Source organism: Antennarius striatus, chromosome 19, assembly GCF_040054535.1.
Source record: "Antennarius striatus isolate MH-2024 chromosome 19, ASM4005453v1, whole genome shotgun sequence".
Classification (NCBI taxonomy): Eukaryota; Metazoa; Chordata; class Actinopteri; order Lophiiformes; family Antennariidae; genus Antennarius; species Antennarius striatus.
Window position 1 is genome coordinate 18130453 of NC_090794.1, and position 14705 is coordinate 18145157.

Sequence of the window (14705 nt, forward strand, 5' to 3'; positions counted from 1 at the left end):
ACACTAAGTGCCCTGAGGCTCAGCTGCCTGAGCCTTCCACTTATTGCTAGGTTGATGGTTTCATCTCCATCGCTTACGTGGCCACTATCGGAACAACACATCTATCAGCCGCTTCGGCCAGAATCACAACAATGAACTTAAATCTATATTCCTGATGTGCAGTGCTAGTTTTCCAGAGAGGTAATAAGGTTGAAAGGAAAATGAAGAACAGGAAGGTACACAGAGTAGCACTAAACCACTCTAACGTTGAATGTGTATGAGAAAGTTAAAGACTATCAATCTGCCTAATGACCCCTCCCTAATAAGTCCTGAGTGATCAGTTGTAGAGGAAGTGATCTGGACTTGGCACAATGCATTTTTAGGTCCAGTGATTTAGAAAGTGCTGAGTTGGAGGTGATCAGAAATGAGTGCTCTCACTCTCTCTCTTTTAGCCACGGCGCTCCTGTGGCTGTGATTAACAAAAATATGCAGAGTCAAAACAACTAAAACCCATCAAAAGCAAATATGTTCTCAAGCGCTCCACATCTCATTCTTTCAATCCCTCCTCGCCTGCTTATCTCTCCCGACAGAGACAGAAAAGATGAGATCGATTCTCAGATCAGAGCTTGATTAACTATCGACAGGGTCCATCTCTTCGTCAGAAAGCAAGCTTTTGACCACACGGTGAAAAGCTTTGAAAGTGCTCATCATTTTCTGAGAAATCAAACTGAGGCGCGTCCAGCCTGCATTCTGTCGAAAAAGGATGCAAAACTCCAAAGTTATAACATTTGTCACATAATTGCAGGCATTTCACACACGCTCAGGGTTTTCAGTATCCCGCAGCAAAGTTTAATTCTAGGCCGTAAAGAGAAAAATCATCTAGTTATTATCTGGCCATTCATGTACAATAGTTTTTTCTGCTTTCAAAGAGGAGATTTAAATGAAATTGCAAAATTCTGCTGTCTTTGATGAAATATGTTTCAGAACCTCACAAAAAATGATTCACATCGCCGATCTTTCACAAAGGTTTTTGCTGTGATTCAGTCTTCTTTCTCTTTGGGCGTTTCCCTTCAGGGTCTCCACAGCCAATCAGTGTCCTCCATCTAACCCTGTCTTCTCATCCTCTTCTCTCACACCAACTACCTTCATGTCCTCTTTCACTACATCCATAAACCTCCTCTTTGGTCTTCCTCTAGGCCTCCTGCCTGGCAGTTCAGAACTCAGCATCCTTCTACCAATATATTCACTATCTCTCCTCTGGACATGTCCAAACCATCTCAGTCTGGCCTCTCTGACTTTATCTCCAGAACCTCTAACATGTGCTGTCCCTCTGATGGACTCATTCCTGATCCTATCCATCCTGGTCACTCCCAGAGAGAACCTCAGCATCTTCATCTCTGCTACCTCCAGCTCTGTCTCCTGTCTTTTCCTCAGTGACACTGTCTCTAGACCAAACAACATCGCTGGTCTCACCACAGTTTTGTTCACCTTTCCTTTCATTTTAGCTGAAACTCTTCTATCACACATCACACCTGACACTTTCCTCCACCCGTTCCATCCTGCCTGGACACGCTTCTTCACCTCTTTTCCACACTCTCCATTGCTCTGGACTGTTGACCCTAAGTACTTCAAATCCTCCACCTTCTTGATCTCTTCTCCCTGTAACCTCACTCTTCCACTTGGGTCCCTCTCATTCACACACATGTACTCTGTCTTACTGCGGATAACCTTCATTCCTCTCCTTTCCAGGACAAACCTCCACCTCTCTAGCTTCTCCTCCACCTGTTCCCTGCTCTCACTGCAGATCACAATGTCATCTGCAAACATCATAGTCCATGGAGATTCCTGTCTAACCTCGTCTGTCAGCCTGTCCATCACCATAGCAACAAGAAGGGGCTCAGAGCTGATTCCTGATGCAGTCCCACCTCTACCTTGAACTCCTTTGTCACACCTACACACACCTCACCACTGTCTTACAGTCCTCATACATGTCCTGCACCGCTCTAACATACTTCTCTGTCACTCCAGACTTCCTCATACAATACCACAGTTCCTCTCTGGACACCCTGTCATCAGCTTTCTCCAGATCTACAAAAACACAATCCAGCTCCCTCTGGCCTTCTCTGTACTTCTCTATCAACATCCTCAAAGCAAATACTGCATCTGTAGTACTCTTTTTCAGCATGAAACCATACTGCTGCTCACAAATGTTCACTTCTGCCCTTAGTCTAGCTTCCACTACTCTCTCCCATAACTTCATTGTATGGCTCATCAGCTTTATTCCTCTGTAGTTGCCACAACTCTGCACATCTCCCTTGTTCTTAAAAATGGGTACCAGCACACTTCTCCTCCATTCCTCAGGCATCTTCTCACTATCTAAGATCCTGTTGAACAACCCAGTCAGAAACTCTACTGCCACCTCTCCTAGACACTTCCATACCTCTACAGGTATATCATCAGGACCGACTGCCTTTCCACTCTTCATCCTCTTCAGTGCCCTCCTCACTTCATCCTGACTAATCTTTGCTACATCCTGGTCTACAACAGTCACCTCTTCTAGTCTTTGTTCTCTCTCATTTTCCACGTTCATCAACTCTTCAAAGTACTCTTTCCATCTTCCCATCACACTACTGGCACCTGTCAATAGACTTCCATCCCTATCCTTAATCACCCTAACCTGCTGCACGTCCTTCCCATCTCTATCTCTCTGTCTTGCCAACCTGTATAGATCGGTCTCTTCCTCCTTACTGTCCAACCTAGCATACAAGTCATCATAAGCTTCTTGTTTGGCCTTTGCTACCTCTACCTTCACCTTACGCTGCATCTCCCTGTACTCCTGTCTACTCTCCTCAGTCCTCTCAGTGTCCCACTTCCTCTTGGCTAACCTCTTTCTCTGTATGCACTCCTGTACCTCCTCATTCCACCACCAAGTCTCCTGATCTACTTTCCTTCCAGATGACACACCAAGTACTCTCCTACCTGTCTCCCTGATCACATTAGCTGTAGTTGTCCAGTCATCTGGAAGCACCTCCTGACCACCCAGAGCCTGTCTTAACTCCTTCCTAAAAGTCATGCAACACTCTTCCTCTTTTAGCTTCCACCATTTCGTCTTCTGCTCTGTCTTTGTCCTCTTGATCTTCCTCACCACCAGAGTCATCCTACACACCACCATCCTATGCTGTTTGGCTACACTCTCACCTACCACTACTTTGCAGTCACTGATCTCCTTCAGGTTACACCGTCTACACAAGATGTAGTCTACCTGTGTGCTCCTACCGCCACTCTTATAGAAGAAGAAGAAGAAGAAGTATACTTTATTTATCCCCGCAGGGAAATGACACAGTCACTCAATACATGCTGTTGTGTTAGTTCTTTTTAACAATCAGTGTATACACCGGCCCCCTGAACACAGCACACAAAGGGGGCCTGCAAGCATGCAGTTAGTACACATCAAGCAACACACATCAGGGAGGCAGAGTGACGGGCAGCGGCTTCTGGAACGCGCCCCAATTGAGCAGCTTGTAGGGGGGACGGTGCCTTGCTCAAGGGCACCTCGGCAGTGGCTGGGAGGTGAACTGACGCCTCCCACCGTCAGCTCACACTCCTGGTGGCATCCTGGCGGGAGCGGGATTCGATCCACCGATGGTTGGGGCGATCTGTCTACAAGACGTCTGCTCTACCGTTGAGCCACTGCCGCCCCAAGGTCCCCCTATGTTCCTGCCTCTTCTGGAAGAAAGTATTCACTACAGCCATTTCCATCCTTTTTACAAAGTCAACCACCATCTGTCCTTCTGCGTTCCTCTCCTGGATACCAAACCTGCCCATCACCTCCTCATCACCTCTGTTTCCTGCACCAACATGTCCATTGAAGTCTGCTCCAATGACAACTCTCTCACTTCTAGGTATGCTCTGCATCACTTCATCAAAGTCCAACCAGAATTTCTCCTTCTCCTCCAGCTCACATCCTACCTGTAGAGCATACCCGCTAACAACATTGAACATCACACCTTCTATTTCTAGCTTCAGACTCATCACTCTATCCGACACTCTTTTTACCTCCAGGACATTCCTAACAAACTCCTCCTTCAAGATAACTCCTACTCCATTTCTCTTCCCATCTACACCATGATAGAACAACTTGAACCCTGCTCCTAAACTTCTAGCCTTGCTACCTTTCCACCTGGTCTCCTGGACACACAGTATGTCTACCTTCCTTCTCTGCATCATGTCAACCAACTCTCTACCTTTTCCTGTCACAGTTCCAACATTCAACGTCCCTACTCTCAGTCCTATACTCTTGGTGTTCCTCTTCTCTCTCTTCCTACGAACACACTTTCCTCCTCTCCTTCTTTGACCAACAGTAATCCAATTTCCACCGGCGCCCTGTAGGTCAACAGAGGTGATGGCGGTCATTGTTAACCCGGGCCTCGACCGATCTGGTATGGAAGTCATAGGTTTGATTCGCATCTTTGATTTGGCAAAAGTTTTACGCCGGATGCCCTTCCTGACGCAACCCTCTGTATTTATCCGGGCTTGGGACCGGCACAATAAGACACTGGTTTGTGTCCTCTTGCGGCGAATGCTGAACTTAATTCCCCAGGCCAAAGCAAACCCTGTCACGAAGAAGAAAAATAAAATAAGAAAATAAGAGAAGAGATGACAGAAAATGGAGAAACGTAGCGACAATCTGGAGAAAAGTGGGTCGAAATGTGATGGCACTTTAGTTTACATAATATTTAAATGTTCAGATATTAAGATGTGATGGGCAGTTTTTGCATTATTTGAATGAGGCAAAATAACATGCTTTTTTTCTCGAATATATTGTTATAATCATTTGTTTCAGTTGTACTGTAATTATTTTCTGGATAAGAATTAAATTTGGTGTTCAAAAAGTCTTTTTTCAAACTTGAGTCTTGAAAAAGAGAGTCGTCTTATATTCGGGCCAATACGGTATGTAACTTACATACGATTAATTCTACACAAAAGTCTGCATGTCTATTGGTTGATAAAATATTTTTTCCCCATAATTTAGGGGTTTTGGGGCTTCTTTACAAAGTTGTAATGGATTAAAATGATTTTAGTTATTTTAAATGGGGAAAATGTTTCTCATGAGCTCAGTCACAGAACAGATTGAACCCGTGTCTCAAGGTACTAGTGTGTGTGAGATGTTCAGCTGTTGTTGAATTCAAAATAAAGTCAATAAATGCAAGTCACATGTATTGGAACAGTGACTTGAAGAATATGTACCAGGCTGCACTAGTAGGTTGAGGATCTTGATGGTCGTTTCTATATTAATGACTTTTTCAGTGAACAGTCAGAATCATTGTTTTTGATGTATGCATGAGTGTAAGACATGGTGGTGTAGTGGAAACACCTCGAGAAGGTTCGCTGTTCTAATCCAGGGATGGATGGATGGATGGACAGACGGGTAGATGGATGGATGGATGGATGGATGGATGGATGGATGGATGGATGGATGGATGGACGGATATTTTTGTGCTTGTTTGAAATCACATGGAATCTTTGAGGCTGTCACATCTGTGGCCACCTTTCCACCCAACAGCCCTCCACTCCAGTCGTTAACAGTGGACTTTTACAATTTCCCTGAGAGCATGCTGAAGAACTGCTGAGCAAAGCATTAATCCATTGAAATCACTTATTTGAAAGATGAGGCTACAGCATGAATAAATATCTTTTTAGCCAAATGAATGCAACAGATACTGCTGTTATTTGTTTGGTTTGAAAGAAAATAAAATTCATGTATAAATTAAAATATTCACATCTTCTCTGAGATAAGCTGTTAAATACTGGTTTTCTTTCTAAAGGAAAAAAAAACTGTGGGTCTTTTCCTAAACATATTAAATAGAGTAAAATATAAATAATATATAGTAAATATAAACATAGTTGTTCGGTATTTACATATGCACAACATGGCAAGGTGGATTTGTTCTTTTCCACAGTGTCTGAGTTTGCTATTTCCTGCACACAAACTTATCTCATGGTGGGAAATGTGAAGATTTTTGGAAGATGACTTTCAGGTACTGTGAGTCAGAATGTGTACTTTCACACACACAAAAACAGTTTGTGAAAATACTCCATCAAAACTGCACCATTAGATAATAGTTAAAGATACAAAACAAAGGTTATAAACGGTTTCACCATTGTACAAGTTTTAGTTTATACTGTCTCTGGCTGTGATGTGGAAAATCACTTTAACAATTGATGGTTTGTTTTGGGTCAGCAGTAAAGTAAATTACACACAATTTGTAGCTAATGGGCCAAATCCAGTGACAAACTTCTTGATGGTCCCTTAAATGTCCTTAAGGGAGACAGGAACACTTCCAGGTCCACTCAACTGTACCGCTGACCTCTGACCTCTCTCGAGTCAAAGTCAGCACATAAAAATACAATTTCTCATGAGTTTACAGACTTCAACAAAGTTTGTGTTCAAAACTTTACAAAAGTACATCAGTCCATCTATATATACTGTCAGAAATGTGCACTATTGCCTCTACAACCCCATCATGCCCCTGGTTTTGGGGTTTTTTACATGTTGACTGTGTTAAATCAGTTTTGTCACACGGGTGAATCACACTTTTTTGTGTTGTCGTGTGGACGCTGTAACCAAAACTTTTTCTATCTGGGGGGCGCGTCTCCCTGTGACAAAAACCGCTGTGACGTCAGTGTGTGTGTGACCCGTGTCTACATGTACACACAGAACGGACGGAGGTAAAACCGGGTACTTTCTGATGTAGAACAGCTCCACGTCGAAAACACGTTGATGAACATGCTGACAGCTGGATATTTGTTCGTCTGTTTTATTTAGCAGTCATCAACCAATCAATCACCCAAGACACACACACACACACGCACGCACGCACGCACGCACGCACGCACACACACGCACGCACGCACGCACGCACGCACGCACGCACACACACACACACACACACACACACACACACACACACACACACTTCCTTATTTTGCTGACAGTTTTATTCAGTCATTCTGCTAATGTCCACACACTTCAAACTCATGCCAGCTGATATTTTACCCTCCAGTAGAGGTCGTACTAGAGCAAATGAAGCCTCATGAAGCTTCGAACCGCAGTGAACCGATTGGGATGAAAAGCTTCAATGCTTCATGGGGCTTCATCTGCCCATCACTGCCTCTGATGGTCTCCAGGTAACATCATCTAGAGTCAGAACTGTTAACAATGTTCATGTTCAGAGCAGAGGGTCCAAACAGAACCACACACAAAACAACCATTAGTGAGTGAAACTAGCTGCTAGCACCAACAGTCTGTCCAGATATGGTTTCTGTTTGGAATGGGACAATCCATGTAGTACCCACAATGCTCCTGGGGGCTGACAGAACGCTCTTTAGTAACTCCATACAGTTGTGTTCATGTAGTCACTAACAGAACCATCACTTCTCCAACATTTCTTTAACACCTGCTCTTTGGACAGGAGCCTTTTCCTTTAGCGTTAGCTCCTTTAGCGTTAGCTCCTTTAGCGTTAGCTCCTTTAGCGTTAGCTCCTTTAGCGTTAGCTCCTCTCCCAGTCTCACCAGTAGTTAGCTTTCTTTCTCCAGTTAGCCTGCTAGCATTCATCTACGGCTTCACAATGCCCGCCCAGTGCCATCCATGATTGGTCAACACAAAGTCGTTACGTCACCACGGGGATGCTTGGCTACGTTGGAGAAATCTGTCGATCATAGAGTAAGTCTTGTGCGTAGATTTAGAATAATAATATAAGTAAAGGACCTGTTGTCCTGTTTTTCCAACATTTATCCGGATCCGGGTCGCGGAGCAGAGAAGCCCCGACACTCCTCTCCCCACACATGCCCACTAAGTCCTTTAATGTTCCCAGGCCAACCAATCAATCTCTCCAGTGGGTCCTGGACCTCTGGGTCTCGTCCCAGATGGACATGCCTGGGACACCTCCCTAGGAGGGCATCCAGAGGACATCCTGACCAGATACCTGAGCCCCCTCAGCTCCGCTTCATGCTGAGGACCATCGGCTCTACCTCGACTCTCTGCTAGATACCGCATGCATATTTGGTCACATTTAGATGTATTTATGGTGGACTGCTGAGACGTCAGCACTGGGCCAGTTGTGACCCCCGGGCCATCGATTAAAGGGGCTTTAGAATGAACCTTCAAGACTTATTTGGTTAACTGAGCTCCACCAGCATCATTCAGACCCATGTCAGATAAAGGTGGGGAAAGGACTTTGAATCCATGTTTGTGAGCCTGGATGTTTCACACTGAGTGTTAAATGAACATCTCCCAGAGCTGGACCACCAGGAATCATTACTGCCTCAATGTGTTCACCTCTGACGGTTAGGTCCATAGGAGCCCATCTAAGGAGCATCATTGACCCCCAGCAGAGGTCAATAACCTCCAAAAAAGATCTCCCTCTGTGACATCATCAGTGAGGTACGTCAACAAGTTTATTCAAAATCAAATTCAACTGGGCAACATTTTAAGTCATGGAAGTCGTGGTCACTGTTTAGACACAGAGGAGACATCCGGTCAACTGCATATCGTACAGTGTAGAAACACACACACACACACACACACACACACACACACACACACACACACACACACACACACACACACACACACACACACACACACACACACACACACACACACACACACACACACACACACACACACCTCCAGGTTTTGTTTCTTGGCTTGGGTTCAGCTCATTATACCACACAGCCAAGACCAGCCTCCTATCACAGAGGACATTTGGCATTGTGTGTGTGTGAGAGTTGTATATGTGTGTGTGTCAGTTGTATATGTGTGTGTGTGTGTGTGTGTGTGTGTGTGTGTGTGTGTATGTGTGTCCTCCCCTTCAGACTATTTCAAAGCTCTGCAGTTTTCAACCAATTAAAAGACAATCTGTCTCCCTGAGCCCCTCTGCTCCCTTTGGCTCTGGTTGTCTGTATACTGTAAGTGTTGGTCAGTGTGTGTGTGTGTGTGTGTGTGTGTGTGTGTGTGTGTGTGTGTGTGTGTGTGTGTGTGTGTGTGTGTGTGTGTGTGTGTGTGTGTGTGTGTGTGTGTGTGTGTGTTGACCTGCTGATATCATCAACCTGAAAGTTGAGAGACTTGAGGTGGGGGGGTGACTGTACGTGTGAAGGGTGTTGTGCTGCATCTCTACTGAAACTTTTGGCGACTCATTGTTTCGTCCGCCAGCAGCCGACTGACGCAACATGTCCAGAAGAAAGACGGAGATAAATCAGAGCCAAAGATGATCAGAGTATCAGAGTACACAACTGAGATGGCACCAACTGTGTGTGTGTGTGTGTGTGTGTGTGTGTGTGTGTGTGTGTTACCTCCTAATGGTGCGAAGCAGGGTGGATCTGGCTTCATTGTGAAAGGTGATGATGATGGAGGTTGGAGGAAGATCAGAGTTGTAATGAAGAGAGTTACACCTACAAAGACAGAGGAAGGGGGGGGGGGGAGAACATCAACACGACATCGGATCAATTTAATATTGATTATTATTATTTATCCACTGGATATTGAGGTATATTAATCACAGACAGGGAGTCCAGATTGGAACAGGAACCCTGAGAGACTGAAAAACATTCAAATGAAGAGAATCTAGAGATACACAATAACATAAACAACACAATAACATAAACAACACAATAACATAAACAACACAATAACATAAACAACACAATAACATAAACAACACAATAACATAAACAACACAATAACATAAACAACACAATAACATAAACAACACAATAACATAAACAACACAATAACATAAACAACACAATAACATAAACAACACAATAACATAAACAACACAATAACATAAACAACACAATAACATAAACAACACAATAACATAAACAACACAATAACATAAACAACACAATAACAAAAACAACACAATAACATAAACAACACAATAACATAAACAACACAATGGGTCCATTGCACAAAGCCGGTTTAGTGGAAAACCTGGGTAAGTTAACCCTGAAATCAGGGAAAACCAGTGTTTGTGGTGTCACAAAGGGAGGTAACTTAACCTAGAGTCAGAGGAGTAAACCTAGCCTGTGTCAGAACGTAAACCTCTTGGTTTGTTACCACAGTAACAGACTCTGAAGCTAGCCTGGTCTGGAGGAGGGGCCGTGTCACAAAGCAGGTGCAGTGGTAACCCAGAGTAAGTTAACCCTGAAATCACGGTTCTGTTTCACAAAGGAGGGTAACTTAACCCAGAGTTAGAGCAGTAACCCTGGCTTGTTTCACGTAGCGAGGTAAAGTGAACCTCTGGGTTTGTTACCGCAGTAACAGACTCTCTGAACATAACCTGGTCGGGAGCAGGTTTTATTCCACAAACCCAGGGTCTCTTTTGACTCCGCCCCCTTTCACCGCCGTTCGCGCGGCTTCATTTCCTGGTTCTGTGGGACGGAGTCTGACCAAAGTAAGGGTTAATAAATAACTCCGTATTTCAGAGGTGTTTCAGAGGTGAACATGTCATGTCCGTTTGACGTGGAGCCCCTTGATGGAGTTTCAGCATTCATTCACAGAGAATTAAAGATGTTTGTATCACGTTCAGATGTCCCGTCAGATCCACACAGTTCTCTTTATGATCGGTACCGATCATACTGATCGATACACACACACACACACACACACACACACACACAAAACACACACACACACACACACACACAAAACACACACACACACACACACACACACTGCGTGTAGCGCTCCGTTCAGTTTTTCATTTTTTATTTGCTAACGGTAATTTTCCTATAATGTGGGAGATGCTCAGTGCGCCTCGCCTTTAAACTTTGACCCCAGTGTTTCTATTTCCCTGGAGAGAAACCCGTCAGGATCATCAAGGAGGAGTTCCACAGGATTGCAGGTGAATGATGTAGAAATCTGATTAATTTGAAAGTCTGTTCTCTTAATGATATTGTGCTGCAGTCCCAGACATTAATTTCTTTGGGATGTCCCAATGTAATCCGCTGCCATAGATGGTACCCACATTCCCATCAAGGCTCCCTCACATAATGAAGGTGATGATGTGAAGAGGATGTCCATTCACAACAAATATATGCAGGTACAAGTACATTGACTACTGTTTCTACACCTTAAAGACTGCATCATAGATAAACTAACATCTGTCCAGATCATATGTGATGCTGCAAACTACATTTTCCACCTTTATTTAAATAGCTCCTAATCACTTCAGGGGACATTTCAAAGAGCTTTAACAGACAGACACCCAACAGAACCCTCCAGAGCAAGCATAGCATACTGATGTGGAGATGGAGCGGTCCTGATCGGTTCCTGACTCACAGGTGTATGATGAGTCTCACCTGAGCAACAGACTAATGCATTAACTAAAGATTAGCACAATAATTCACTTGTCTCCATCGTTTAGATAGATAGATAGATAGATAGATAGATAGATAGATAGATAGATAGATAGATAGATAGATAGATAGATAGATAGATAGATAGATAGATAGATAGATAGATAGATAGATAGATAGATAGATAGATAGATAGATAGATAGATAGATACTTTATTAATCCCGGAGGAAATTGTATAAATCCACTTCAATCCACTCTAATGAATCTACTTTCCATCACAGGAGTCTGATGGTTGTTTTCTGGGGGACAGGGGTTACCCATGCCCAACCGAGGCTGCTGACCCCTTACTATCCCAGGTCCCCAATAGAACTTCAAATGGGTTCACCGCAGGACGAGACCCCGGTTGGAGATGACCATAGTTCTGCTGAAAGGCCGTTTCCAGTGTCCATGACACCTCAGGATGATTCCTGAGAGGACCTGTGATGCAGTTCTGTTCTTCATAGTAGTATTGCCGCTTTCAGAGGAGAACAGCACCCTACCCCACAAACTGAACACCCCGATGATGACCCCGTCCACCTGCCAGCTATCCAGGGTGACAGAGCAGTGACTCCATCTGCCAGAATCATTTCAGAGTCTGTGTAACTCACCATCACCACAGCGGGCAATAAAAACATACCATATACATTTCATTTGGTCATCTTTATTACTTACAAATACAAAGTTATTTCTTAGATCATTTCAGTGGTGAACATTCTAATATTCAACATGATTCACTTGTGAACAACACCCACCTCTAACGTTGTATTTGTATGTTCAAATCTGCCCTCCTAATCTGGAGGTCCAAAGAAACCATTTTTTTATCTGTTGTCTGTATTTCATAGAAAGTGAATTGGATAAACTTCTGTAACAAACAGCTGGAAATACATGAGGAGGACATCAGAACATACAGTTGCATATGAATTCCACAGAAAGAACAGCTGGTGTTCACTGAGCGTCTATCTGTACATTGGATGTGACGGACTGTCCAGCTTGTTCTGTTAGAAAAAGATGAGAACGTGTTGATCCTTCAGTGGAGGCTAAATGTCACTCTGTATCGCACCAGAATGTTAACCAATAGGAACAATCGTAACAGAAAATATTTGACCACCTTTCTTTTCTTCAATTTCCTGTTAATTTCTTTTTCTTTTTATCAATTATGTATAATTTGACTAAAACACACAGAGAATTAAACATGGAATGCCTGTAGATGAGATCACATTTATGTGTGTGACAGCAGCATTCTGTTGGCGATAAAACAACTGAAAAGCCTAAAGTCCACTAATTATTTACTGTATAATGTCATTATGTTATAATGAGGAAGAGGAGGATCCCTAACGAGATGATGCAGAAGTCTGACCTGTGTGAACGATGGTTTTAAACTTCGTTCTCAGCTGTTGACATGTGCGCTTCTCCCCCGCTGGATTGTATCTAATAAAATAATTTAATAAACTATTATTCAAGCCGTTTACCTCCGTAATTGTACCGTTTGTCCCACGGACTACGTTTAGACGTACGCATCGACTTGAGCAGCAGTTTCAAGTCATCTCTCTCTTCTTTACAGCTGCAACGCTGTTCCTCTTTTCATAACATGTCCTCAAAGTCTTCATACACGTAGATTACAATCTGCACTTCAACTGCGTGAAGTCACGCAGAGCGCGTCTCGTCCGTCGTCATGGTGACTCGTCGAATCTGGGCTCCATTGATGATGGCTTTTTAAAGTGGCATCGCGCCTGTTAAACTGCGGGTCAACTTACCCTGGGTTACAAAAACTAACCCCGAGAAGCACTCGCGAAACCGAAAACCCTGGGTTTCCAAGTTCAGGGTAAAGCAACCCAGAACCACAGGTTGTACTCGGGGGTCGTTACCCCTGCTTCGTGACGTGGGGCCGTTCAAAAAGCAGGTTTAGTGGACAACCAGGGTGAGTTAACCCTGAAATCAGGGAAAACCAGGACTTTCATTTTCACAAAGGGAGGTAAGTTAACCCAGAGTTAGAGCAGTACCCCTGACGTGTTTCATGACGCGAGGTGAACTGAACCTCTGGGTTTGTTACCATAGTAACAGACTCTCTGAACATAACCTGATCGGGAGCAGGTTTCATTCCACAAACCCAGGGTTTCTTTTGACTCCGCCCCCTTTCACCGCCGCTCGCGCGGCTTCATTTCCTGGTTCTGTCGGACGGAGAGTCTGACCGAAGTAAGGGTTAATAAATAACTCCGTATTTCAGAGGTGAACATGTCATGTCCGTTTGACGAGGAGCCTCTTGATGGAGTTTCTAATTCACAGAGATTTTGTTTTGTATCGCGTTCAGATGTCCTGTCATATCCTGTTAGACAGTTTCTTTATCAGTTCTCTTTATCAGTTCTCTTTAAAAAGGGATGAGAATCTGTTAATACTTCAGTAGAGGATAAATGTCACTCTGTATTCCACCAGAATGAGAAGAGAACAATCAGTAACATTAAATATTATCCCACCTTTGTTTTATTCAATTTCTTGTTAATTTCTTTCTTTTTATTTAATCATTATTAACTCCTGTGTGTATCATGTGACTAAAACAGACAGAAAATAAAACCTGGAATACCTTAAAGCGGTAATAAGCAGTACAATGTCATGGCCACTGTTGTATGAACTAAAGCAGTTCTGGCTATGACTATGAAACGAGCTACATGTCAGGTCTTGATTTCAGGTCTTAGATAATATCGGTGTACGCAGTGGTGTGAATATCCTTATCAACTGTTTTTGTAACGTTCATTTGTCGATTGACTGTTTTATTTACACAACAATAAAACATTTTAATGTATTTCATTATTTAACAGAACCTGATATAGATGAGAGCTCATTTATGTGCTCAAAAGAGCGTTATGTTGGGATAAAACAACCGAACAGTCAAACATCCACTTAATATTTACTGTACAATATCAAACATAATGAGGATGAGAGGATCCCTAACGAGATGATGAAGTCTGACCCATGTGAACGATGTTTTAATTTTCATTCTCAGCTGCTGACGTGCCCCCCCCCCACTGGATCACACCTAAATAAAATAAATTAATAAACTATTCTTGAAGCCGTTTACTTCCGTATTTTTACCGTGACTTTAACGGACTTAGAAGTTACACATCGACTTGAGCAGCGGTCCCCCCCCCTGACATGTCGCTCTTCTTGGCAGCTGAACGCTGTTCTGTTTCATCTGGAAATGTCCTCAAAGTCTTTCTATTCATAAATTAAAATCTCTACTCTGACTTCCGTGAAGCGTTGTGGTGCACGTCTCATCCGTCGTCATGGTGAATCGATGAATCGGGGCTCGATTGATGATGGCTTTTTT

General features: G+C 43.4%; 1 protein-coding gene across 1 annotated transcript in view; it reads right to left on the reverse strand.

The window, feature by feature from the left end:
• galnt14 (UDP-N-acetyl-alpha-D-galactosamine:polypeptide N-acetylgalactosaminyltransferase 14 (GalNAc-T14)) overlaps positions 1–14705 on the reverse strand; it is a 165638-nt gene that overhangs the window by 48595 nt on the left and 102338 nt on the right. The window contains exon 3 of the mRNA XM_068342289.1: positions 9334–9432. Coding sequence (XP_068198390.1) covers positions 9334–9432 — 99 coding nt within the window. The remainder of the gene's footprint in view (positions 1–9333; positions 9433–14705) is intronic.